This window comes from Leiobunum rupestre, chromosome 1 (genome assembly GCF_980474605.1).
Source record: "Leiobunum rupestre chromosome 1, qqLeiRupe1.1.hap1, whole genome shotgun sequence".
NCBI classification, from domain to species: domain Eukaryota; kingdom Metazoa; phylum Arthropoda; class Arachnida; order Opiliones; family Sclerosomatidae; genus Leiobunum; species Leiobunum rupestre.
The window spans coordinates 86,034,087-86,061,164 of record NC_143384.1 but is presented as its reverse complement, the minus strand read 5'-3'; the positions used below and the strand labels follow the sequence as shown (position 1 = coordinate 86,061,164).

General features: G+C 38.9%; 3 protein-coding genes across 3 annotated transcripts in view; all 3 read right to left on the bottom strand.

Annotated features, from left to right (window-relative positions):
* Positions 1–757: 757 nt before the first annotated feature.
* Positions 758–9,575, bottom strand: LOC149968654 (histone-lysine N-methyltransferase SMYD3-like). Its single transcript, XM_090173194.1, has 2 exons — positions 9,260–9,575; positions 758–2,730 (listed from the first exon to the last, which is right to left on the bottom strand). The coding sequence occupies exon 2, from the start codon at positions 2,722–2,724 to the stop codon at positions 1,399–1,401; it is 1,326 nt and encodes a 441-aa protein (XP_090029320.1). The 5' UTR covers positions 2,725–2,730; positions 9,260–9,575; the 3' UTR covers positions 758–1,398.
* A 14,419-nt stretch (positions 9,576–23,994) lies between these two features.
* Positions 23,995–26,086, bottom strand: LOC149968653 (chitin deacetylase 7-like). The gene is made up of 4 exons (XM_090154905.1): positions 25,951–26,086; positions 25,591–25,800; positions 25,084–25,417; positions 23,995–24,981 (listed from the first exon to the last, which is right to left on the bottom strand). Exons 1-4 carry the CDS (start codon positions 25,994–25,996, stop codon positions 24,078–24,080), a joined length of 1,494 nt encoding a protein of 497 aa, XP_090011031.1. The 5' UTR covers positions 25,997–26,086; the 3' UTR covers positions 23,995–24,077.
* LOC149968651 (chitin deacetylase 7-like) overlaps positions 23,995–27,078 on the bottom strand; it is a 28,079-nt gene continuing 24,995 nt past the window's right edge. The window contains exon 5 of the transcript XR_016472402.1: positions 23,995–24,052. The gene's annotated coding sequence lies outside the window, so the exon portion shown is untranslated. The remainder of the gene's footprint in view (positions 24,053–27,078) is intronic.

The window sequence follows — 27,078 nt, the reverse complement described above, 5'->3', positions numbered from 1 at the left end:
TTTTCCGTTGCACCTTGCTGTATGTGTTTTGTCACATAATAGAATTTCATAAATAGTTAAATTTTTGAGTTTTTAATTGAAGGTAGATATTAATTGGGTTAGTAAGATGCGTGTTGATGTTTAACAACCTCTATATTATCAGTCAAATTGGTTATAGACGATTTAAAAACTGGTTCTAAGCTGCGAAGTATGTCAGCGATTAATATACAGGGTGTCTTATTTGATCGGCCAAGGCATTTTTATCAAAAACTATAATTTCTAGAAATCTGAAATTTTCAGTATGTACTCTCACGGGGGAGATCGTTGTTATATCCAAATTTCAGAAAAATCGTGAAATTTTCACGGTTTTAGAATTGTTAGTTTTTGAACGCTACAATAAGCAAGTTGTAGAGCATACTCGAAAACCTTTAACGGAATTGGTATGCTGGAAATCGGACATTTCGTCACTGAAATAATTCGTCTTGAAAAACAAACAAGCTGGTATACTACCACGTAGCGTTCAAAACCTAAATTTCACGATTTTGCTGAAATTTACAAATAACATCGATCTCCCCGGAGAGCGTACATACTGAAAATTTCACATTTCTATAAAGAATATTTTTTGAGAAAAATGCCTGGGCCGATCAAATGAAGACACCATGTATATTCAGCTATATCTTTCTGTTGGAATTTTAGTTTTGTTATTTGCCCGAAGCGACGTCGTAAAACCACAGCATTGTAGATAAGTCTAATATTCCGAAATAAAATATATGAAAAGTAAAATTCTAAACCAATTCTATTACCAACGTATAAATACTACATAGAAATCCTTAACATGTTATTAGTCATATTTTATTGGAAATACTTTGCGTTCTCTCTATGTCTTTGATGATTCAATATAAAAGTGGATAGGAAACGAAAGAAGCTGTTACTGATAATTAGTTGTCGGTTAATATAAAATTGTAATATACAGATCGATAAATATTAAGTTTATTTCGGATAACAAAATATATGTTTCAGAGCAGCTTACCAACAGGTATAAAAAATATCGAAATGAAAACAAAAGTAATTAAGTAACAAAATTGAAGGTACATACAAAACGAAATGTTTTCGACAAAGTTGGTTTTGTTTAAACGAACATAATACCTTCTAGAAAACCCCAAACATATTCCACAAAGCTTTGGTGAAGAAAAAGTGCAATCGTAAAGCTACAAATAACAAGATCATTTTTAGAGATAATTTTTGCTTTACTTTAATTTACCTTTAAACGAAAAATAACACTTATAACTCAAAAACTCAGAATTAGAATTTCCGGTATACTCGGAATTTTCTTTAAATTCCAAATTTGTCTGGGTTACGCTAAGTTTTAACGAAAATAACGTTTGAATCAAATTTCTGGCAACTACATTGTTTTCGCCTTCATTTGGTCTGCTCCAACGCAACTTTCGACATTTCCAAATTATGCTTAGTAGAAAGATACAAAGTATGATCTTCGTCAAAAATTAACCTCAGGATTTCGATGGCCATCTTGAAAAACTCGTGTGCTTCTGCGAAATCTTTCAGACCTAAATACATCAATCCCAATCTGTGCAGTAGAATTCCATGATGGTAATGGCTATCACCGAAACAGAACTTATTTGCGTCCAAATAAGTGAGACCAATTTTAACAGCTTTTTCTACATTTCCGAGTTGGCAAGCGTCTTCAAATGCCCGCTCCAAGAGGCGGAAATGAAGATAGTGATTTTTTCCAAGGACATTCTCTTGAAGTTTCAAAATTCTATCGCACTCTTTTACCCTCAAGGTCATTTCCTTTGAGGTCATCGGTGGTCTACCATCTTTAATTCCATTGTAATACGTTTCAGAAAGTGAAATGACTTTCGTGACCCGAGCTTTGGCCTCATCAAGCACTTCGTAGTAGTAAACTTCTTTGATTTCATTTGAACAGAACTTACAGGCACACTTAAACTGATAACCACTCTGCAATCTCTCTTGCCTCTCGGCTTTCGTAATGGAATTATCGAGATAAGAAATCGAAATCTTCTTCATGTCGTCGTCCGAAATTGGTTTGATAGCTCTGACGACGCACGATTTGCCGTTGTAAGTTAAAACGGCGCTTGGGTCGCAACTGTGGTGGAAAACGGAGAATGCCAAATACAAGCCGAGTGCGAATTTTTGCACTTGCCAATCGTTGATCACGGAGCTGTTTAAGATTAACTTGAAAAAGACCTCCTCGAAGAGCTTCCTGTCGGCTTCCTTTTTGTTGTCGTAGAGATGGGGGCAAAACTTGCTTAGCGAAAATCTGTTCAATTCTTGAATAATCAAAACTTTGTCGGTTATTCGAGAATCATCGACGGGCAAACTGTCAAAAGACAGAATGTAGCCACCCATCTGCTCGGAGAATTCCTTTCGGAATTCCTTTTCCATCTTCAGTTTCATGTACAGGCGAGCGATAATCAGATCCGAGTGAGCCAAGGGGTTGTTTCGCAAAAGAGCGCATTCCGATTTGTGGAATCGTTTCCACGCTTCCGTCTGGCATTTCTTATCGCAGAAGTAGAGTAAATGGCAACGGCCGCAACGCTTCGGATTCGGTCGGATCTTGGGCTCCTCGAGGATATCGTCTACGTTGTAGTTCGGTTCCGAACCCTTTTTGAGACAGTAATCGCAATACATTCCTCTTTTTTCGGTGAAAACAGCGTAGACGATAGGCTCAGAGCGGCAGATAACGTCTCCTCGATCGAAACTCATCCTCGACTGAAAACGAAAAAATGATTTTAGACCTGTTTCTCTATAGCCGAGAGAGCTGTACTTTTATTTCTTAAAGGCCTGTCACCCTTTAAATTTACTTTCCTTCCAAACAAATAACCTAGTGATAGGCCAACGTGCTCTGCTGATGGCCAAGCACCAGGGTATTTGTTTGGAAGGAAAGTAAATTTTAAAGGGTGACAGGCGGAAGAAAACCTAGGCTTTTAAGAATTAAATGATAGAATATCGCTTACTGCTATAATGTTAGTAGATTGTACCAAGAATTTATTAATTTCGACTTGAGGAGAATGACTATGCTCTCCCTAAAAATGCAATCATTCTAGTATCTCATTAGTTCCTTCAAACGTCCGGACGTTTGAAGAAACTAATGACGCCTTTGAAGCGCACACCGGTGACGTGTTCCCATCAACCCCGTCGTGAATATAATGCTCACCGAAACTTTCAACACAGTCCATCTCCTTTTTGAATTTTGGGAGAGCTAACAATGAAGATCCATCTACTGGACTTAACCGTAGAGTTGCGGGTTTGTCTTGGTGTCGTTGGTGAAGAAAAAATACCCAAAATTCTTAACGATTATATTAACCCAATAAGGGCCAATTACCCGGAAGCAATTCATTTTGGGACCCATATTCATGAGACATTTTCGACTCAATATGACCCAAAGAACACGTCACTTAATTTTCGATATACTAATCCGTAACACCTTGTATACCTGTAACCAGAGTTATTATTATACCTCGAAAACCAAATTTTAGAATACGAACGAAACTAGCTAGTAAAAAAGTGAACAGGGTGCGATAATTACAATTTAGAGCCTCCTATTAAAAAACCCCGTCAAGTGATAGACTCCCACGTTTTCCTTTTGTGGTCTTAAGCACCTGCTTATATTGTTTAATGGTTAATCGAGCCCTGATAAATATTCTTTTATTCGCCACCGAAAACTATCGCTACGCCCCCTTTGGTTCGCCATTAGATAGATAGGTAGCGTCTAAAGCAGACGCTATTAGTTTTTCCTCATCGTTACTTGTAAATTTGTACATAAACAATGTACTTGCATTTTAATATAATCTTTGTATCGGTTGCTTATATTGTGATAAGTTTATTTAAGAAAAAACGTTCTTATGACTTTTTAATTTATCTGTAGCAGACGCTAGATCGTAGGAGCTACCTCGGAGAAGCTAGCGTCGTTACACCTTGGAGGAAAGAAGGGGTTCTAGGGTTGGGCCTCGTTTATCAATGAAATGCAAATTGCAAACGTCAAGTTTTTTTTAAAGTTGATGCAGTAATGGAGTTTCGGTTAATACTAAAAATCCATTTTTGGGTGAGCTCTAACTCAGCATTTCTCTTTCCGCGTTTAGGTACTGGATAAAAAGTTATATTCTTGTAAAATGTTGAATCACTTCTACAATCTATATAACAACAGTACTTTCCTATAATAATGAATTAATTTTGCAAAAGTTTTAATATTTAAACCAACGCGTAAAAGACCGTTGGGCATTCCTAAGCCTGGTACGATCTGAAAACGTCTTCCAAATGTGCAGAGGACTAATTCGAATTTTTTAATAAATTTATCCACCGTTAGATGCTACTAAAGGGCCCACAAGGGGTCGGAGTGTGCAATAACTGGTGGCTGTACCGCGGATTCGGGGTCCGGCTCTTGTAACCCACCACGGGCGGTAACGCACTGGAGATGTTAGCTCCGTCCAAATGGTCCTATCTCCAACCTCCGACTTCGGTCCGGTGTGGGCTGGTAACTGGGCTTCGGGCCGGGCTAACGGAGAGGGGCCGGGCAAACTGTCCGTCTCGGCGGATTGAGTAGCCAGCTGTGGGGCTGCGAGCCTATGTATGAGGGCACGGCGGACCCATCTCCCGGCCTTTTGGAGTTCCGCCGGGATCTCCGGTGGCAGCTGTGCCGGGTTATGCGGGCTGCCGTGTGCCCGCCGTTCCCCTTTAGGAGCTCTTTCCAAAGGGCGCGGCTCTCTACCTTCCTGGGTAGGGTGTCGGCCGGAGTTGCCAGAGCATCAACTCTTATTCCCACTGCTGTGTGCGAAGTGGGGGCTGGTCGACCCATTGCTGCTCCTTCTGCTGGGTTGAGTGGTTTGCGTCGAGGGTGCGACCATCAGTAGTAGGGTTCTGCTACCCATGCTGGTTTTTTCACCTGTCCGGTCGTGTGGACGCTGGCGTAGGGCATTTGATGAAGGACCTCCGGTGGTGTGGTTTCAATCTTACCGGTACACTGGGCTATAAATCTGATGCATGTACAGTTGTCATGTAACCGAACCTCGGACAGATTTTGGAGTTTTTCTTGCAGCCCGTCTTTCCTTCTTAAACTTGCACTAACGAGGGTTGGTAATCCGCTCGTAACTAATGTAGTTTTTCTACTATTTAATAACTCGTCACAGATTATACATTTATTATCCATTTTAAATGAAGAAAAATACGAAATATTTTAGAGTTTTAACATCTTTCTTCTGCTAAAACTCAATCGCGACTGACCCCATGCTCAGGTAAAAATGAACTCAATTATTTTTGTTTTCTTTATGGTACGAGGTCCAATTTCAGTGTTTCGATGCCCTCTCACCTCCAACGTCGTTTCGGCGAACACCCGTACGAAGATCACCTGTCCGGGCGTGTGGACGCTGGCGTAGGGCATTTGATGATGGACCTCCGGTGGTGTGGTTCCAATCTTACCGGTACACTGGGCTATAAATCTGATGTATGTCCAGATGCTACTAAAGTCCTATGCTGTTGGTATTATATCCCCCCCCCCCCCCAGGAACCCCTTATCTCCTCCAAGGTTACACCACCTAGACTCGTTTCGATCGCGAATTGTAGTCTAAAGCAGGCTGAGAAATAAGGATTTTTTTAAACTGGACCTGTGGCCAGTGTTATATAGTTCATTAGATGGCGCACTAGTCGATAGGTTATCTTTTCATATTGGTGACGTAATCACCTATGTAAATAGTGTAGAAATACTGCGGTAACTATATGGGAATACACATATGAATCCCAGCTTTGTAAAAAAATATATTTTTACTTTAATCTTGGTCAAGCTAATTCCAACCAACCGCACTTTTTCAGGTAAGGAAATCTGAAATCTCCGATGAAACACCCGGTTATAAATCCGGTTAAAGAAAGTATGATTTTTTGTCATTCTTTTAGATTAAAGTGAACCACTTGTTATAATAATTATGTGTCTCGACGAGATGGGTCTCTTACCTTTTGTCGGGCAAATTATAGAACTTAACAGTGGGTTATAAATTCAGAAAAATGGGAGTGGCAACTAAATCTAAAACATCGTCTGCTAACACGAGCTACGATTTCTTTTCAACATAAAACATGCTGTTGGCGGAGGAGAGTTAATCATTGAATTGGGAATAATTCCGCTAGAAACTAGAAAGAATTAGTTTCAATCTGCCTTCCACGAGATAAATTTTTTAAAATTGAGAACTCTATTTTTTGTCGGTGGCGCCATTCGCTGTTAGCGGCGGGAACTATATCGTATACAATTGAAATAAAACTACTAATGTACTTTGAAAGTGATAGATGGTGCCACGGTATAATGATAGAGTTAACGACTGAGTGCACCAGCTCGAAATTTCAGAAATTGTTTCGCGAAACCTAGGAATATAATCCTCCTAGGCGAAACCACGACTCCCGAACGCACCTATGTAATTCTAGAGGTACAATTCCCAATTCAATGGAGTTAACACAAGCGTTACTAAATGTTACAGAAGTGGATTTCGGGGTCAATGAAATAAGTAACGTCACATATTAATTCTATACCGGAAAATAAAGTAGCAATTATTTTAAGATAACTTTCAATTTCATACTTGTTTTTCACATTTATAATAGTAAGATAGTTTTCTAGAAGAAAAACAGTAAAAAATTAAGTTAATTTTGATTTTTATAGTAATTAAATACATAATGATGCTAATATATTCATGGGTCAGATCATTTGTTACGTAATTTAGGTTTTGAGCTTTCCAATTGTTACACTTTTGTTACGAGGAGGTTAGAGCATTCACGAAATTTGGGAACGCACCCCAATACGTTTTATTCTCTAGAGAGCCACTGAACCCTTCCTTAAACAGAGTGTTTCTCATGGTTCTGGAATCCATCCCTCTACTTATAAGGCGCACAGAATTTTATTAGCAGAAGTTACTACAGAGTCTGACATTCTGGAAGCGCAAATGCCTTACAAAAGCGTGGGGGGGGGGGGTAAGTTTCTTTCTCGTTGAAAATTCCATCCCCCTCAAAAGGAGATAAGATTCTCGAGGGACGCTGGGTAACGATACAAATTTACTTACTTCTTAATTTAATTCTACATGATAATTAAAATTGATCATCTTTCAAATATCACAAACTAATGTCCCAACTACCACTGATTCTGTAAGGGTGGATTAACTCTTCGTTTTCATGTCAACATTGGTAAATCTGTTAGCTTTTGAATCGTTTTTCTCTTTAATTTCCGGCTTAAGAAACCGATTTAAAACTTGGTGAATTCTTAGTATTATTTGCCATTTTTGGTTACTATTTGCCAACTTTTTATTGAAATTACATATGCTATATACTTATTTTTCGTTTTAGATTTGCTAATTAAATAATAACTATATTGAGTTGATGCATCATGGGAGGTTGGAAATTCATATTCCTAGATGCATCTGTTAATATCCATAATAGATCGCAAAGACGTTTCAGCGGTTACATCGGCTGCCATTTTCCCTTGTTTCTATAAGTTTCCACCAGGTACCGATCTCGGTCTTACTCCCGTGATAGGGGGGCCAACATTGTCATCCCACCTATTCTTCCCCCCTCTCTCTCTGGTATGTCAAATGCGCCCACAGTGGACTCTATAACTTCCTCTAATCTAATTCTGATAATGCTTATAGCGTCAGAGTTTCGTCTCGATGTGGCTGACGGTGTTTTTGACGTCACTATGTAAACTTAACAAACAACAACGTGAGAGGGCAGCGCGCGCAGAGGGGATTTTTTCTTTCGTAGGCGGGGCCAAAGCCGTCAGAGTGATCTTACCATAAGCGATACGGCAGGATAAGCATTCCAAGTAGAGGTATGGATTCCTGCCTGGGGCAAATAAACTGAAGAAACATTGGTAACGCTGTGCCGCTAATTATCCTCACTCCCTGAGCCCCGGTCGGTACGCCTCAATAGGGCGTTTTACCGCACTTCTACCAACTTTGGGTACGCCTCTGGTAGTTCTGAAATACATTTTCAGGCTGGGTTTTAGGCTAGGCCTTGGGTCAAACCATTGAGTTGGGAATATTAATCTAGAGGTCCAATCAAAACGTCGGATTTCAGTATTTCGCGAAACAAGTTTTTAAAAATAAGAATACTGCCGTCTGCTGCCAAATGACAAGAAAACTTTATCATTCTACCCGTGGCGCCGTCTATCTCTCAACGGTTCGTTCAAATAAGACGCGTTTTCCGGCAAAAATATTTTTTTTTCAAAAATAATGGATGGCACCACGAGTCATATGATTTTCAAAAACTTGTTCCGCGGGGAGCAGATTTGATTGGATCTCTAGATTAATATTCCCACCTCAATGGGTCAAACCCCTTAGGCGTTAAAAATCTTATAAACGTTATAATTATTAAATTTGAATGTTAACGGAGAAATATGTTAACCTGGTGATTATAAAACATAATTTCTTTCAGTATTCCAAAATTAAACGATTTTCGTTGCAAAAATATTACTGAGAATAAGCCTTAACCCCCGACCAAAACTCCAGCTAGAGTCACTTGCTCGAAGCGTTGTACATACAATAGTTCCCTCTCTCGTTGCCTTTATCCACGAAAAAACTCCAGAAATGAGATAGAGAGAGAGGGAAAAGGCGGGAGAATTCTTGAAAAGTGCCGTCTCTCCAAAATTACAATAATGCCCACTCTCCCCTATTTACTCCTAGTAAAATGCGGAATAACGCCAGATGCTACACATAACTTATAGACCCATAACAAAAGAGGGGCCACAGACGAGGCTTAAGTGAGACCTCTGGACGGAACATCCTGTTTGTGACGTTTTAAACCACGTGACCGCCATTGAAATATACAGGCGGAAGTAAGGAAACGGATGTTCCGTCCAAATGCTGATTTACCAGGTAAAAAAGTTAATTTTCGGCCCCCCAACTTTCATCATGGGTCTATTTTGGTCCTGAGAATCTGGGTTATTCGGTTTCATGGACAATTGTGTTTTGAAATAGTGTGGTTTAAATTTAACACTGGGGTCACACCGGGGTTGAAATGGAGAACAGCCGACATGAACTCTAACTCTGGAAAAGTTTTTCACGTTGACCAATATATGAGCAGGGTGATCACATGAGATTACGCTTATATTTCACTAAAAACACTTCACGCTCAAAGCCGATGTGATGATTGGAAATATGGAAGATCTACGTTCTAAAATATTTGGCGTTCAGCCTTGACTAATCAAACGCCTAAAATCAATAATTTATGATAATATTGTGATTAAAACTTAAACTTAAAATTAAATACTACTTACAACGTAATTTCGAAAAACAAATTAGTAAAAAATGCAGCAACGTCGAATGAACAGCTCACAGTTGAAACGATGACGGATATCTGTTTATAATCCAGGTACAACAGAAATAGTACCTAACCAACAGACTTCATAAACCTTAGAATTCGGTTCTCAATTAAATAATATTGCCATACTTTGCGTTATCTAATTTTCGGTCCGCCGCAGCTTTAAGTTGCATTGGGGTTGACTTTTCCTGCGCTTGTAAATTCACTACTGACAGAAATGTACCTAATTCGGATTTTGAGCAGTAAATACCAACGGATTAGCGACACAATTGACCTACTAGCAAAAAACGCGATTTAGCGTTCCAATTAAAGGGCAGCGCAAGTGGCCAAGAGGAGGGCGCTTGATTTGGAAATATGCTTTCTTCTAGAAGTCGTAAGTTGGTTTTCCAAGGAGGATATTATACCACGCGGAAACCTTATTTTCCTTGGTGTAGGCACGTGGTGCAAATTCGATCTCATTCGCGAATTTTTCGATTTTTTTTAGCTCAACAGTCAACACCAATGAACCGAGGATTTTAGGCTTAGCTTAATTTATTTTTACGGAGAAAAGAACTTGGTTAGTTTCCAAGAGTTTGACGTTGATAATTTCGAATTACCAATGTTTTGAAAAAAATTATTTTGGAATTTGAAACATTAGGCCTTGGACGCGGTATATCTCTGCCGCTAGCCAAACACACTTGGCCCTATATTCCTTAACAATTTCCAAATCATTATACCCGACAGAATATTTATCTTTGTTTTATTACATTATTTTGTATAAAGGATCCGATTTGTTAGTAACCTCGAAAACTTCACTTTCCTCGGAATGCATGGGTTTTGCAATCGCAATGGCAACGCGAGAGGCGCATTTATACAAAATAAATTTGGAAAATATAGTTCCGCTTTTTTCATAGAGGAAAAAGTTATGGCAGGTAGCGCATGCGCAGTCGTTCTTTTTATCTATAAGATAATTTCCCCAAAGCATGGCCACTTGCGTTGCCCTTTAAGTACATTCTTGAAAACCGGCGTTTATTTTGAACATCCTCACTTTGTTTGTTACCACAGTTTAGCAAAAGGTGGGAAATTAGCATTATGAAACACCTGCTGATCACAGTAGATAAAGATCGAGTAGCATTACATGTAAAACAGTTATATTATTCATTTTTAAAAAGTCACTAAATGATAAATATCCAAATAAAATTTTAAATTCAATAATTTAATGATTGGTATTTGAAATTAGATATTTAATTTTCCCGAATGATCGGATTAAGAGGATTACTTTGATTTCCTTATGCCGTCTGGCTTGTTCACTAAAACTTAATAAAATAAGGGGAAACTCTGCGAATAATTAGTAGCTATTCGATCCGCTAGATGGGGTAAATTCTCACTCGGTTCTGAAACTTTTGGTGGGGGAAACATTACGATCTTAGCATCGACAAACTAGTAGTTGGACGAGCCGATAATTCCTCGACGACTCCGGACTCGTTTCGTCCAATAGCCCTTTTCGTAATTTTATGCACGCCTGCGCAGTATGGCTTGGGGGGCCAAGTTATCAGACGATGGTTTGTTATTGTGCGGGAATTTAATGCAGTTTGATAACGCTGCGTGACCATTTAAGTTAAATCGTGTATATTTATGTTATATCAACATAGGTTTTACTTAAATAAATGTAAATAAATCGTTATCGTGATATTTTGAACTGTTTTCTAAAAGGAAACTAACAGAGTTCCCAGAAGAAGTGATCATAACTAAGCCTTGGAGATATGCCATCTCGCTGTGTAGTGGGTTGCAAAAGTCACTACATATGGTGATAGTAATATTAAATTTCATCGAATTCCAGTAAAACGGCGTAAATTGTGGCAAAGACTAATTAATCGTTTAGAGTGGAAAGCTGCACGGGATGATAAAGTTTGCAACAGGCATTTTAAGTGGGTATCCAGGGTGGGAACCATCGGATGTTGACTGAGTACCAACACTTTTTATGAAACCTATTATTAATAAAGTTACCCATAAATATGCTGTATCTGAAAACAATTTAGAGAACGATTCTTTTGAAATAATTAACCCATGTGATGACAACTTGAGCAGCAATGTCTTAGAGCTCTCACGAGAAAGTAGATATGAAAATCGAATTAAAAAGAAGGGATGCTTTTATATTTCTAAATTATTGACTCGAACTAGTTATTAATGTAATATTTTAAAGAAAAAATTGGAAAGAGAGTTATTTGATAGAAATTGGGAAAATTTATCTCTTCAATCATCATTTTCATTTCATGACTAAGTAGGAGACAACCAGTCTGAACCTGTATTTATTGAAAATAATGAAAAATCCTTTCGAAGTAATTTTTAAGTTGTTTCCGTTAAATATCAATAATCTCACTTCTTGTGGAAGAAAATGTTAAACTGAAGCAAGAAATACAGGAGTTGAATAATATCAATCGCAAAAAAGTTAGTCTGTTGAAAAAATACAGAATGATGATAATGTTTCGAAATTCTACACAGGAATGCCTACATTTTCTGTATTTCTATGGTTTTTTAAGTAAGTTAATGTGCGAGTATCACTTTTTGGCTAAAGAAAAAATTTTGAAACACAAACTCGACTCGGTAGCGATTGATATTATTCAACTCCTGTATTTCTTGCTTCAGTTTAACATTTTCTTCCACAACAGGATCAGTCATGGTTTGTGAGCCAAAGCCTAACCAAAATAAAGAAGGGAGATTATTGATATTTAACGGAAACAACTTAAAAATTACTTCGAAAGTATTTTTCATTATTTTCAATAAATACTGGTTCAGACGGGTTGTGTCCTACATAGTCATGAAATGAAAGTGATGATTGAAGAGATAAATTTTCCCAATTTCTATCAAATAACTCTCTTTCCAATTTTATCTATAAAATATTACATTAATAATAATGTCAATAATTTAGAAATATAAAAGCATACCTTCTTTTTAATCCGATTTTCATATCTACTTTCTCGTGAGAGCTCTAAGACATTGCTGCTCAGGTTGACATCAGATGGGTGAATTATTTCAAAAGAATCGTTCTCTACATTGTTTTCAGATACAGCATTTTTATGGGTTACTTTATTTATAATAGGTTTCATAAAAAGTGTTGGTACCGAGTCAACATTCGATGGTTCCCACCCTGGATACCCACTACCAAAATGCCTGCTGCAAACTTTATCATCCGTGCAGCTTTCCATTCTATACGATTAAGTAGTCTTTGCCACAATTTACGCCGTTTTACTGGAACTCGATGAAATTTAATATTTCTATCACCATAGGTAGAGTGACTTTTGCAACAGCGAGATGGCATATCTCCAAGGCTTAGTTATGATCACTTCTTCTGGGAACTCTGTTAGTTTCCTTTTAGAAAACAGTTCAAAATATCACGATAACGATATATTTACATTTATTTAAGTAAAACCTACGTTTTTTTTTTTTTTTGAGATACACAAACATCGGTGTCGACCCGAGGCCTTAGACACCAGCACACACTCAATAACTGATTAATCAGGGTGAGATACGTGTAACGGCCACGCCAACGGGGGGATACGTGGGGACAGGGGTGGGGACACCCGTGGCGGAAGTATCCCGACCACCCGTTGGGGGATTGGTAGTCGTCCTCACACGGCCTTCCACAAACTCTGCCTCCCGGACGCCTGGGATTACAGGAGTGAGCCACTACTCCCGGCGTAAAACCTATGTTGATATAACATAAATATACACGATTAAACTTAAATGGTCACGCAGCGTTATCAAACCGCATTAAATTCCCGCACAATAACAAACCATCGTCTGGTAACTTGGCCCCCAACAGCTATTTGCGCATGCGTGACCGTTTATCCCCCATTACGACCCCTCGGTTTGCGAAAAGGGCTATTGTTTTAGCGGAAGACGTGACTTAATGTTATCTTTCACCCTAAGTTTCAGTATGCTCAAGCCTACGCTTTCCTTATGTCTAAGTCATACTGGTATTTGGTAGCTTAGCTTCGTACGTGTTAAAAACACGGGTGGAATAGATGATGTACTTGTTTTTAGCGGGGAAACATTTTCGTTTGAATTAAAAAATATTAAAATGGTATACCTCCTTGCTTTTTCGCGGTGTTATATGGTCCATATGTTAAAAAATGTAAATTTTGATGAAAGCATATGGTAACTGTATTTTGATTGATAATTTTGATAATATATTTATTTTAATTACTTTACAGCATATTTATTTTAATTATTTTATAATATATTTATTTTAATTATTTTATAGTATATTTATTTTAATTATTTTATAGTATATTTATTTTAATTATTTTATAGTATATTTATTTTAATTATTTTATAGTATATTTATTTTAATTATTTTATAGTATATTTATTTTAATTATTTTATAGTATATTTATTTTAATTATTTTATAGTATATTTATTTTAATTATTTTATAGCATATTTATTTTTATTATTTTATAATATATTTATTTATTTTATAGTATTTTTTTGGTCTTTCCTATAATCCGCGAGAGGCGCTGAAGCTCATATTTCGGCGTCTCTGATTGGCTATTTGTTAATCCTATTTTTGGACAGGGCTTCCAGAGAAAGCTCGGTTAGTGCACGAAATTGTATAGAAAATGAGGAATAAAGGAAAATAAATATTTTATAAACTGAAACGTAGTAATAAAACTAATTTGTCACCACCCTCCTCCGCATTGTAACCCGGCCACCTGTTTAAGTCGCTAGATGACTTGGGCCTAAGGTGGTGCTTTGAGTATTAGCCTAGCTGATTATTATTTTTATTTATTATTTTAGATAAATACATTGTCCTCTAACACGGGAATTTTAGAATCGTATTTAGTGGAGTAATTGCATGAATGCAAATATAGTAAGTGTAGTATTTTCTGTAATAAGCAATTTTTTTAATGGAAACGGAAATTTGGTCAGGTGCAAGGCGCCAAGGGCGTATCTAGGATTATATTTCATGGTTTTTTTGGCGATGTGGTAAAAACATGATAGCCCTCTCACCCAAGCACCCCTAACTAGACCCGTGGGACTGCCTGCCTACTCGCATGCTTAGTAGGGGCCCGCAGCAAAGATATTGCGTCTAATGGCCTCCGATATAGGAGAGTACGCGTCTTCGGAGGCTATTACAAAGAGAACGAAATATCTTTGAATAGGCCTTTCTATAAAATAAGTTATGTTTGCTGAACTTGTTTTTATGTAGCTCATTCGTCAGGAAATACGTAGAAGATCAGTTCAGTTTATACTTCAAAACAGGGCGCCTCGTCGAATTTTTCCTTATGTACATGGCTTTTCGTAGTAAAACGTCATCGCAGCAACATCAAAACAAGAACGCCAATTTTACTTTATAAAAAGGCCAATTGACCTTCCATTTAGGAAGACTACTATCCTATATTGGAGGCCAGTTCAAGAAATAATGAAAGAGGGATTGGAACGCCGCCGGAAGTGTTGCAAGATGGGCGGTTTCCCGCCAAAGTTGGGCTACTTTGGGAACGCTATTGCGGGAAAAAAGCGTCGAGCAATGTACGACGACAATTAAAAAATGTTTACTTCTATCATAATTTCATAATTTTTTACATTATTTAAAATTTATTTTTCATAATACGCTATTATGTACGTCGACAACTATTTTTACTGATATAAGTTTCTTTATTTTTTTCGTATTATCGTTCAAAAGGCTATATACCTTCCCTGATACCACTAGCAAAGGCTAACGTGCGTTCGTAGTTCATTGCTTTAATCTTGGATTAATAATAGTCTCTACCTGGATATATCACTCTACCTTCCCGCGTACATTTCGCCACGGCTGCCAATACGCGTAAAGAGGGAGGTGGGTAACCCTACGTGACGACTTGTTTTTCAAAGGAAGTTCTTCTAATTTGGCTTCCGTTTGTTACGGGTTCTACTCTTCGAGCGTCTGCTCTCTGCGTTCGAAATAAAACAGCGGTTAGGTTTAAGGAGTATTCCGTTTTCAGGAGTCTTTGCTTAACAATTATTAGAAATTATGGATGAGTAACTAATTATTATTAGTATTTAAAGTTAGGTATTAAAATATTTATCAAAATGGGCGTAAAACGGTGTGCCTATCCACGTTGTGGAAATGATTATCGCTTTTATTACAAAGATCATATGGCTGGGGTAAAGTTTATTCCATTTGCAAAGCCCATTTCAAATCCTAATACTTGTAAAAGATGGTTAGCTTGGCTTCAGGAAGCCAGACCAGAATTTAATATTTCAAATATCAATGAAAATACTTATACAGGGTGTTAACTAAAAAATGGACCAGGGCGAATATCTCAATATGTGTTTTAGCTACGATTTTAGGTTGTTATAGAGCGCTCAGGGGGTCAACCAACTATGAAAATTTCAATGACCTTGAACCATGTCTTCAAGGTCGTTCGAAAATTAACTTGAGAACCGTAAGAGTTGCGAAGTTGGTTCCAATTATAAAAGTGTTCCCCGTCTCATTTTATGGTTAACTAGCTTTGACTCGATCTGATTTGCGAAATAGGAAGTTGAGCAATGTTATGCCAAAAAACAAGACGGCCATAAGTAATATATAAGTGTGAAATATTCTTCACACCAAATTTTTTTAAAGATTCTAACAAAATATGGCGAACAATAACGTATTACCAGGAGAGTTATAAATAAGTGTGACACTAAATAATTGAAAAATTTTTCTAACAAAATATGGCCATAAGTAATATATAAGTGTGAAATATTCTTCGTGATTTCTGTACGGGTTGATTAAAATATTCTTAGTGATTTATGTACAGGGTTATTAAAGATATTACCCGTTCACCGACGCTGCCACAAATAAAGCCCACGAACACCGTGTTTTCTCCCACACTTTTGGCCCAAGCCGCGGGAGGGATCCTAGTGGGGGGGGGAGATAAATATTTTTGCTCGTCTTTCGGGGAATCATGGAGCTTCTATACCATGTATAGAAGCTCCATGGCAGGAACGTACCCAAAGCTTTGTAGAGTTGGCAAATCGAAAATGAAAATTATGAAACATGTTAGTTAATTAAAAAACTACTAATTCGATTGTAAACGATGTTGCAACAAATCATTTAGAATTTCCCAGCAATTTACTTCATTAACTATGTTTGATATTTCTATGTAGTTGCTTCTCCTTATGTATAACCACAAGACCTGATTTCTATGCTAGGCAGCTAGTGTGTCGGTACTTTAATTCAGCCTTGTAGTAAAACCTTTTTAAATAGTCATCTTTCCTACAGCACCGTATAAAATTCAAAGGCAGATAGACGCGTGATAGATAATATCGGTTGTTCGTTATTATTTCAGTGTTAATTTTCTACGTTAAATTGGCAATTTGTATAAAATTTATAGAAATACCTAGTTTTAATTTCTAAAAGAGATGTTACTGTTTTTTTTACTTAAGGTAAATTAGGTAAGTCGTGAATATTATAGTGATATTCTTTAGGAAAGTGAAAATTTTACAAGCCAATATCCCTAAAGTTGCGTTGGGTAAAGATAACGTGTGATACAGTGTCGGTTGTTCTTACGTTAATATTTCAGTAATAAGTGTTTTAATTGTTTATGTTATATTTGGGTATGAATAATTCCAGTTATTCAAAGCAGTTCAGTTAAGCAACAACTAGTATTCTTCAGGATTAAATTTATCTATTGTTTACTACAGCGGGATACACGACGAGAAAATAGTAAGCGGGTTTGATGGGATTTTTAAATTGCTGTAGCATCGTTCAATCTCTTTTTATTTCTTCGTGTATCTCGCTTTGGCCCTAAATGGGTTGGAGTGTGCAATAACTGGTGGCTTAACCGGGGAGTCGGGGTCCGGGTGTCCGGCTCTTGTAACCCATAAGTGCGGTGGCGCACTGGGAGATGTTAGCTCTGATCAAATGGTCCTATCTCCACCTCCGACTTCGGTCAGGTTTGGGCTGGATACTGAGCTTCGGCTCAGGCTAACGGATAGGGTCCGTGCAAACTGGCCGCCTCTGAGGATTGGGTAGCCTGCTGTGGGGCGGCGGGCCTCCATATGCGGGCACGGCGGTCCTGTTTCCCGGCCTTTTGGAGTCACACTGGGATCTCCGGTGCCAGCTGTGCCGGGTTACTAGGACTGCTGTGTGCTCGTCGTGCCCCTTTAGGAGCTCTCTCCAAAGGGTTTGATTCTTTACCTACGTAGTACGTAGGTAGGGTGTCGGCTGGAGTTGCTACAGCATCCACTCTTACTCCCACTGCTGTGTGTGAAGTGGGGATTGGTCCACCCATTGCTGCTCCTTCTGCTGGGTTGAGTGGCTTGCGTCAAAGGTGCGACCATCAGTAGTAGGGTACTGCTACCCATGCTGGATTTGTCACCTGTCCGGGCTAGGTGGTATGGTCTCTGTTACTAGGTACAGGCTCTCTTAAATCCTGACTGCAAAGCCTCCTCGTGGCGAGAGCCGGGCAACGTATGGCTAATAACCTGCGGCTGATTTGCACAGGTACACTGTTCCTATCCAGTGGTTTGATGGGGTCACTGGAGCTCTTGAGGGGCTCCACACCCGGCGTTCGGTGTCGCGGGGCACTTGGGGGCGGTCCACACCTGGTTTGCTGGGTCACTGGAGTCCTTGGGGTGTCACGTGCTCGGGGCGCTGGGTCACTGGAACCTCGGGGGTGTTCCATACTTGGCATTCAATATCCTACTGGGGAGGGTTGTTTGGCGGTGAAAGAGGAAGTCACTCTAGTCCTCAGCTGTGCGAGGGTGGGAATTTGGGCAGCCCATGGTGTCGCCTTTTGTTGGGCCATGATGAGGGCGTTTGTTTGCCATATGTGAGCCTGTCTTTATGGCTGTCTCACTGGCCGAACGTTTGTTTCGCAAAGTGCATTTTTGTCCGGCATGACTCTTTGTCTTGTGTGCCGCCGTAGTGCCCAGCGGAACGGCGGGGTACAAATACATAACTTTATGTTACTAGGTACACCGGGCTATAAATTCTGACACACGGTATCTCGCTTTATATATAAAGAGAGTATGCAAATGCTTCACTCACTATAACTAGACGCCGAGCGGTTTTCGCCATTGAATTGGGAATAGTACCGCTAGAATGACATAGGCGCGTTCGGTAGTCGTTGTTTCGAGAAACAAATTATGAAATTTCGAGTCGGCGCACTCAGCCGTCAACTCTATCATGGCGCCATCTATAAATTTCAAAGTAAATTAGTACTATTAATTCATTTGTATAGTAAATAGTTCCCGCCACTAACAGCGGATGGCGCAACCGATTATAATTTTAATAAAACACTGAAATTGAAATCTACCTTAACAATCCAAACTTTGTTATTTACTTGGCAAATTTCACTTACCTCCCCCGCAAACGTACTCTCTTCGGTACGCCCCTGCTCCATGGAAGCACTGATGGTCAGATAAGACCGGGTTGATTCCAATTATATAATGCCGCCACCATCACCATCTGGTGGTGCCAGTTCTAACTTGAACTTTATGAACGGTTAAATGTGTTTTAAAAATAATTACCAAGTCCTTTGAATCATCCGTTTAGTTGAAACATTAAAAAAAATATTGAATTTGTCTAAAACATAGATGGCAGCAGAAATATTTTCTACTTCGCTACGGCGGCGGTGGAATCGCAGCCTCTTATAAATTTTGTTTTTCACACAACGTGCTAAACGAAATTAAAAAGATGTGAAACAAATTGGTCAAGGAAAAACAAAATTTGAGAAGCTGTATTACGAAAGCCAGTCTGTTTTACCAAGGACATTAGATACAGGGACGAGAAAGCAGGGGAAAAAATTAGATTTAAAACGTCTTCATATTCACGGGGAGTTAGATGTAAACAAACCACGGCCATTGTTAAGATGTGGTTCAGCATGGACAGTATTATTGTAGTTAGTTTTTACCATTTTGATGTTAAATTAAAAATAAAACTACGAGCGTAAATAAAAAAAGCCCATTTGTTTTGAACACTTAAGCCTCGTCAAGAACCGCTAAAATTAGGTGACCGCCATTTTTTTTTGTTTACAACTAACTCTCCTTGCGTTTAGGTCGTTTTAGGTGATATATTCCAACAGAGGCCGTCAATACACTTTCTCGTCCCTGTATCTACTGTCCTTGGTTTTACCACGGACTTTACTATAAGGGTATGGTTTTGGGCTGTAGCTTCCCCAATGCTTTTCGCCCGGTACTATGATTGTCTGTTTGTCGGGAGGGTCACAAAAAAGGGGAAAAACACTTTTTTAGATCTTCAAGGTCAGTTTGATAAAAAATTAAATGGTGACCAGTTAGTTCACGCTATGGAGAAAACGAATATATTAATTTTGTTAGTTATTTTAAAAATTTATGTTTTGTTAATTTAGACGAGGTAAATCAAGTGTTATTTTACTCGCTTTTAGAATTAATTAGTAGATCAAAAATGGTTACAAAACAGTATATGTATTCTTTATGCTGGACAATTCAATTAAGCCTAGGTCAAATTCTAGTAGTGAAATTCGGTATTTTCCATATGACGGAACGACCTTGAATAAACTATCTTGAGGTACTGCAAACTTTTTTCCACCCCGCTGAGTTAGCCAGAAACGGAATGTGGTCTGACTCCAGAAATAGATTGATAACCGTCCCCTTATAGTAAAGTCCGTGGTTTTACACAATTTTTTCGACAAGCCAAATAAATCACCTTAAGGGGAAAAAGAAGGGTCACTGGAATAATCTCGCCGATGCTTTCACTTTGCGTTACCTTAGTAAAAGGGCGGATGTATACTTACGGAAAAAATGTACCTTAAAGTCAAGTATTTTTAATACTTGTGATAACTCAATCAAATGTTCTCAACTTTTTCACAAGTTATTTTATCACGTATATTTTTATTAAAGGGGAACGGCCAAGCTTTTCCAAATATGGCCTTATTTCCGTATCAAAAGATTAACATTCTTGACGTTCAATATACCAACACCTTTTTTTGTCTTGAAAAAATAGCTTTTGGCCCAAAAAGTGGAAACGAAAAATAACGCCAGGTGTTTGGGTTTGAATTTTCGCCGCTATCTTAGGGGCTGCCGCCCCAGGTTCCTAAAAAAAAAGTTACGCCTGCGCCCCTAAATTTTAAAAACACGCAATTTAGGCTAAGGTCTCTTATAACTGGAACGCGCCGTGCGTGCAAAACATATTTTTCGCGTCTTCAGCAGCGCGCGCTTTTACGTTGTTTTTCTGTCTCACCGACTTCTCACCAGGTGGCGCGGCGGACGCGCGCTTTTCGATTTCCCGAAATTTCTTTATTAAAATTAACCACTCAATATTTTTTACGCGGTTTTCGCCATAAATTTTAGTTTTTAATGGGCTATAGGGCTATCTAACTGGTTAAAGCTTGACCGTTCCCCTTTAAGAACTTTAATTGTTTAAATGATAGTAATTGGAAATTAATCTATTTTTAATCCTATAGTAAATGGTTTTCGTTAATGTTTTTATATTAAAGTGTACTCTGATTAAAAAGATAATAAACTAAAATATATTGAACTCAAGCCTCATTTGTAACCATACAATAAACCTAATTAGAAAACTATAACTGTTATACAGAGGCATACTTATTAGTGAATATGTTACATAATATGCTATTACAGATATATATTAAATCATTATTAATATAAATGCGAAGAATAACTATAATACATTAATTAGTCTGCCGCCTGCGCCCCTAAGCCCGTATGAGCGATTTGCCAACTATCCTAACTTTTAAAATCGCGCAATTTAGGCTTAGGTCTCTTATAACTGGAACGCGCCATGCGTGCAAAACATATTTTTCGCGTCTTCAGCAGCGCGCGCTTTTACGTTGTTTTTCTGTCTCACCGACTTCTCACCAGGTGGCGCGGCGGACGCGCGCTTTTCGATTTCCAGAAATTTCTTTATTAAAATTAACCACTCAATATTTTTTACGCGGTTTTCGCCATAAATTTTAGTTTTTAATGGGCTATAGGGCTATCTAACTGGTTAAAGCTTGACCGTTCCCCTTTAAGAACTTTAATTTTTTAAATGATAGTAATTGGAAATTAATCTATTTTTAATCCTATAGTAAATGTTTTTCGTTAATGTTTTTATATTAAAGTGTACTCTGATTAAAAAGATAATAAACTAAAATATATTGAACTCAAGCCTCATTTGTAACCATACAGTAAACCTAATTAGAAAACTATAACTGCTATACAGAGGCATACTTATTAGTGCATATGTTACATAATATGCTATTACAGATATATATTAAATCATTATTAATATAAATGCGAAGAATAACTGTAATACATTAATTAATTTCATCTGAAGTAAATGAACCGTCATTTACTTCAGATACTCCCCATGTTGGCGGCGTTTTCCTTATGAAGTTACATTTTTACCTCGAATTTAAAATTTTGTAAGCTCCTAGGCCGAAAAAAAAACGTTTTTATTTTTAATGAGATTATTTTTTATACACAGAAATAGCTATACCCACAATTCCCAAATGCAATTTATCGCGTCGCAAGACGGGGGTGGAAACCGTGGAAATGAACTTTTATTTGACTTGATTTTCATAAGGAAAACGCCCTCCGATTCTGAGCGCTATTTCGATAACTTCGGTTCATTTACTCCTGATATTATATATAAGGTTAAAAATAGATACGTAATTTTAATTTATAATAATTTTAAAACTTTTTTTCCTAATAATAATGTGCTTGAGCCGCTACCTGATTATTTTGTCTTTTGACATACTCTCCTATATAAAAATAAGCTACCCCAAAAATGTGAGTCACCCACGTATGACGTCACTTCCTTTATCTCCGAGCCGTTTCGGAAAATCTCCAAAACTTCGTTCCTGAACGCGCCCCCCGTGCTCCCAGCCAACCCTCTGGTCTATAGACCCATAACAAAAGAGGGGCTGCAGACGAGGCTTAAGTGAGACCCTGGACGGAACATCCTATTTGTGACGTTTTAAACCACGTGACGGCCATTGAAATATACAGGCGGAAGTAAGGAAACGGATGTTCCGTCCAAATGCTGAGTTGCCAGGTAAAAATGTTAACTTTCGCCCCCCCCCCCCCCACTTTCATCGTGGGTCTATTAAAAGAAGTTTGGAAATTTGAATTTAAATATAATTTAATGACTTTACTGGAGACCGGGTTGCCATCTATTAACGGCAAGGGAAGCTAATATTTAAAATAGTCAAATGATAACATCGCCAGAGAACCATTGTAAAGTATACAATACAGAGTTTTATAATATAATAGCTTAAACTCTACTTGGAGAATTTTAACCTAAAGTATATATCCCAAATCCTAATTCTTAATTTCCTCCCCCAGTGTCGAAAAAGGGTTCAAAAATCTTTTTGCTTTTCCCTTCGCTATCCCCGTATTGATAGCGACGGTCACCCCGTAATTCAGACTTCGCGGTTCTCAAGTTCATTGTAACTGCTGACAATTTTGACAGCGCTAACAATGCCGGACTTAATCCTTCCACATGGAGAGGTCGGGAGAGCGAGCTGACCCGTCCCTATCAATGGTGGGGTTTCGAGGGGAAAGTAAAAAGGATGTTTGAACCCTTTTTTGGCAAAAAGGGGTGAACCTAGGCCTTTAAATAAGATGTTTAATGCAGTGGTTGCTAATTTCGCGGGCGGGAAAAACGTGCTAGCCCCCATATCTATGATGACGCCATTGATAACTAATGAAAGTAAAGACAATGGTGCATTTTTCTCATCGGACCTTGAGTAAAGACCAGAGTACTCTTCCCTTTTAGTAGGGGCTAAATTATCTTATAGATAAAAAGAACGACTGCGCATGCGCTATCTGTCATCGCCTTTCTCTTTGTAAAAAAGCAGAACCATATTTCCCGAATTTATTTTGTATAAATGCGCCTCTCGCGGTTTATATGCAAAATCCACGCATTCTTTAGTCGCGAAAATGGCCGAGGAAAGTGAAGATTCCGAGCTTACCGACAAATCGGATCCTTTACGTAAAAGCATAAGTTAATGATAAGGTATCATTAACTTATGGTAAAAGAAATGTATTAAAAAAAGATAAATATTCTGTTGGGGTATAATGATTGCGAAATTGTTAAAAGAGACGAAATATAGGACCAATTAGTGTGAGGCTAGCATTATTAAATCGAAAATATCAACGTCAACCTCTCGGAAACTAACTCTGTTCTTTTCTCCATAATCTAAGCCTATATCCTGAGTTCGTTGGCGGTGAGCTAAGAAAACCGAAAAATTCGCGATTGAGAAGGGCACGTGATATCGACCCCGAAATATGAAAACCTGGGGTACGTTCAGTAACTCACTTTTAACAAGCGCTATCGATGGTTTTCGAAATTTCATTACGGCCTCAGTGATCCGAGATTTTATTTTAAAATAGCGGGGAGAAATGGAAGAAATAAGCCTTTAACTTCAACTTACTAGGATTGTTAATTTTTCGTCATCAGTCATTAAAAAACAAACTTAGTAACTTTTCTCATCGCCGTTAGTACATCATTTTGCTTCGAAGACGCCATAAACCAAAATCCTTAAAATTTACAAAATCGTGGCAGAATTTAGAAGTCCTTTATTAAGAATAACAGCACAATTTTGTGTACAATTACACAAAAATTTGATAATAGGAGCATCAATGAATTTATAGGAGGACATTGAAAGTGCAGGTAAACAACTAAGGAAAATTAGCAAGTTCTTTCCTCCCAGCGCTTTCGAAAACCTAGCACAACATTAAAATAGTGAATTCATCCTGGGTAAAATACGTTTTTATTCATGTTAAAATATGTACAAATTATGAATTTACAAACGTAAAAAATTAATAACTAGTTCCGATTAATAATTGGATAAGAATTGCTGGTATTCTTCGTCTTCCTCCGTGAGAGTGTCTTTCCCGTTTTGGCCGAGTTCGCGGGGAGCACTTTCCTCGTCGATGACCTCTCCAGGCAAGGGCAAGCCTTCGGGGTTACCCAGCCAAGGGTACGTGCGGGGACATACCGAGCAGGTCTGCATGTACCTGGTCTCCTCGACGCCATCTTGCATGAAGGTCAGAATGCAGGTCCTCGGGTTGTTGCACGAAGTGGGTGGCCTCTCGACGCAGGCGAAAGCGGGATGACTGGCGGCGTTGGCACTCGGGTACTGGGTCCACTCCAGAGCGCGTTTAACGCTAACGAACCAGACGTCCTTGTGGGTGTCTTGGATCTTTTGTACGAACCTCTTGAGCGCTTCCACCTTAGCCTCGGTCTGGAACCAATTGGAGTGGAAGTAGAGACCCAGAGGAGCGCGATTGGTTTTGTAATGACGGTTGAAGTTCTCCATCAAGAAGTCGAAGATGATGTCCTCGTCCGGCTGGAAGACGCACTGGTCGGCCAAGGCGCAGCTGCCTCCGAGACCGTCTTCGGAGAAGAGCATGTTGAGAGGGTATTCCCAGACGCCTTCGAAGGAGCGGGTCGGGCACTTGCTTCCGCCGATGCAACGGTGAGGAATTCTGTAGTCGAAGGTGTAAGGCCAGACGCCGACAGTGCGGGAGGCGGGCAGGGAAGAGTCGTACTTCAGACCCATCTCCTTGATCATGCCGGCCATTTCGTTGCCTCCGTTCCTCAGGAAGGGCGACCTCATTCCGACGATGCTCTCCTTGGTCAGGTTGGCGTATTTGACCAGCATGGTTCTTAGTCCTTCGAACTGTTCCTTCAACTCGTCCTTGGTAGCCGTTTCCCACCATGATTCTGGTTCACGGGAGCTAGAAAGGAACCGACAATTAATAATATTGGCCAGCAAAATATTACTAATAATTTTATTTCAAAACACCAATGAGTTGTACACGATTTATTTTAAAACTTACTAGATTCCGTTGAGTCCAATTTCGTGTCCAGCGGCGGCCATCTGTTGTATGTTGTAGTAGCTAGAATAGCTGTGCGAGACGAAGAAGGTGAAACTAGCCGGACATCCGTTGGGATTCTTCTTCGTGATGTTGAGGACGTTCTGGTAGTACTCGATGTTCTGGTAATTGAGGGCGCCGTCGAAGGAGATGGTGACCATCATGGGGACGTCGTTAGGGGACACGCGACCGGGGATTTTGGTGCCGTCCCGGCTGCAGTGGCATTTGGGCAAGGAACACTGGGTCTCGTCGCAACGGGCGGCTCGCAAAGGGTCGACGGTGGTCGTTACGATTGGAGCTATTGAAAGTCAATTGAGGAAAACATGAAAATTGTATATTGGGGAATTAGGTGAGAAAATACAACTAGTATTGAAATTGAATTTAAGGTACTATTTAAAGATGGGAAACAATTTATTTTCACAATTTTGACAATTTCATAAAACGTCGCAAAACGCTAGAAAATGTACTTACGAAGAGGCACGGGTCCGCATGTCAGGTCCTTGGACTTGTGCATGCAGTGTTTCTTGACGTCGTCGAAGTAGAGCCCCGGAGGACAGGCTTGCGAGTACGGGTAGTTCTCGGCGCACATGTAGAAGCGCCGGCAGGACTCGGGGTCGGCGTACATGCCCTTGGAGCGCGGACATTTGTACGGGGCTGGCTTCAAGCTGGGAGCCGACAACACTGCAATGAAAAATAGGTAAGCGCCAAAGTGAAACGCCGAACTTAACACGAGCGAAGTTACGGTCGAAAACATAGTTCGAGACTAGCTAACATAACCGCCTACTCGGAATGGAATCGAAGTCCAAATAACTTCTGAATTTCTAAACTTACCATAACAAAGCAAGGCGCTGAGACTAATCGGCAATAGCATCTTCATCGTAACGGAGAGTGTGAATAGGCGACGTTTTGTTCGATAGTAAACGAAGGAACTATGATTACTGCCGTGGTGAGTTCACAGCTATTTATACTCCGGTAAAGCGGCGATATATTATCCCCCCCCCCCGATCACGGCTGATACCCTAAAGGAGTTCGCTTCCCCCCCCCTTCATCCGGGGTACAAGGGGCTCGCGCGTGTTTCCCCGCTCTAGCCCATCAGCGCCGGGGGACTTTGGGCTTGCAGCTGTTGACAAAGGCTGCAAACAAGAAAATTGATATGTTGGTCCGCGCTAGAGAACGCAGGGAATTGAAGCTAATCGCTTATATCTAAAGTCAAACAAAACTGCTTGATAAGTAAATTGCACTAGTGCCAATAAATTAGACTTTTTCGAATACAAATCTCCTTCTTTATTTAACGTATGATATTTAGTCTATAGAAAAACGAATATATAGCCTCATTTTGTTTTTGATAATAAAAATATAGATTCCTATTTTTATTTAATAAAAATGATTTATTTTTGGAAATTTATTAAAGCGTTTCTATTTACTGGATTTTGAAAATTTCCGGTCATTATAAAAATATGCGTAACTGAATTGTAATTATTGAAACTTAGAAATATTTGCTATTATTATGAACTTATATTAAAGCCAGTCGTTGGTTGGCTAAGACTAATATTCCTATTAGTATTACCATGAGTCTATAACTTACATTACATAAGTGTGTTAGTTAATGGTAATAATTACTGATAGCTTAGCTATTTGTTGACTGGCGTAGATTTGATGTTCGTTTAAAAATATTGTTGACTCTTTAACGCTCATAGATACACGAATCGGCGCCAAAGCGTGTATATTTAAATTTAAATTAGGCTATATAAAGTACATTATTTTTGATTTTCTTAAAATCCAGGAAAGCAATCTTTATTCAATTTTACAAATTTCCCTGCACAGTGGCGCCAAACATTTCTAATGCCAAAGGCAGGAGCGACCAGAGTTGCAAACGTTGGTGTTCCACACCAAATATTCCATTTAAGGCTAATATAAACTTGGTCTTGACCCAAATTGTTTAAAATTCACGTAAAATAT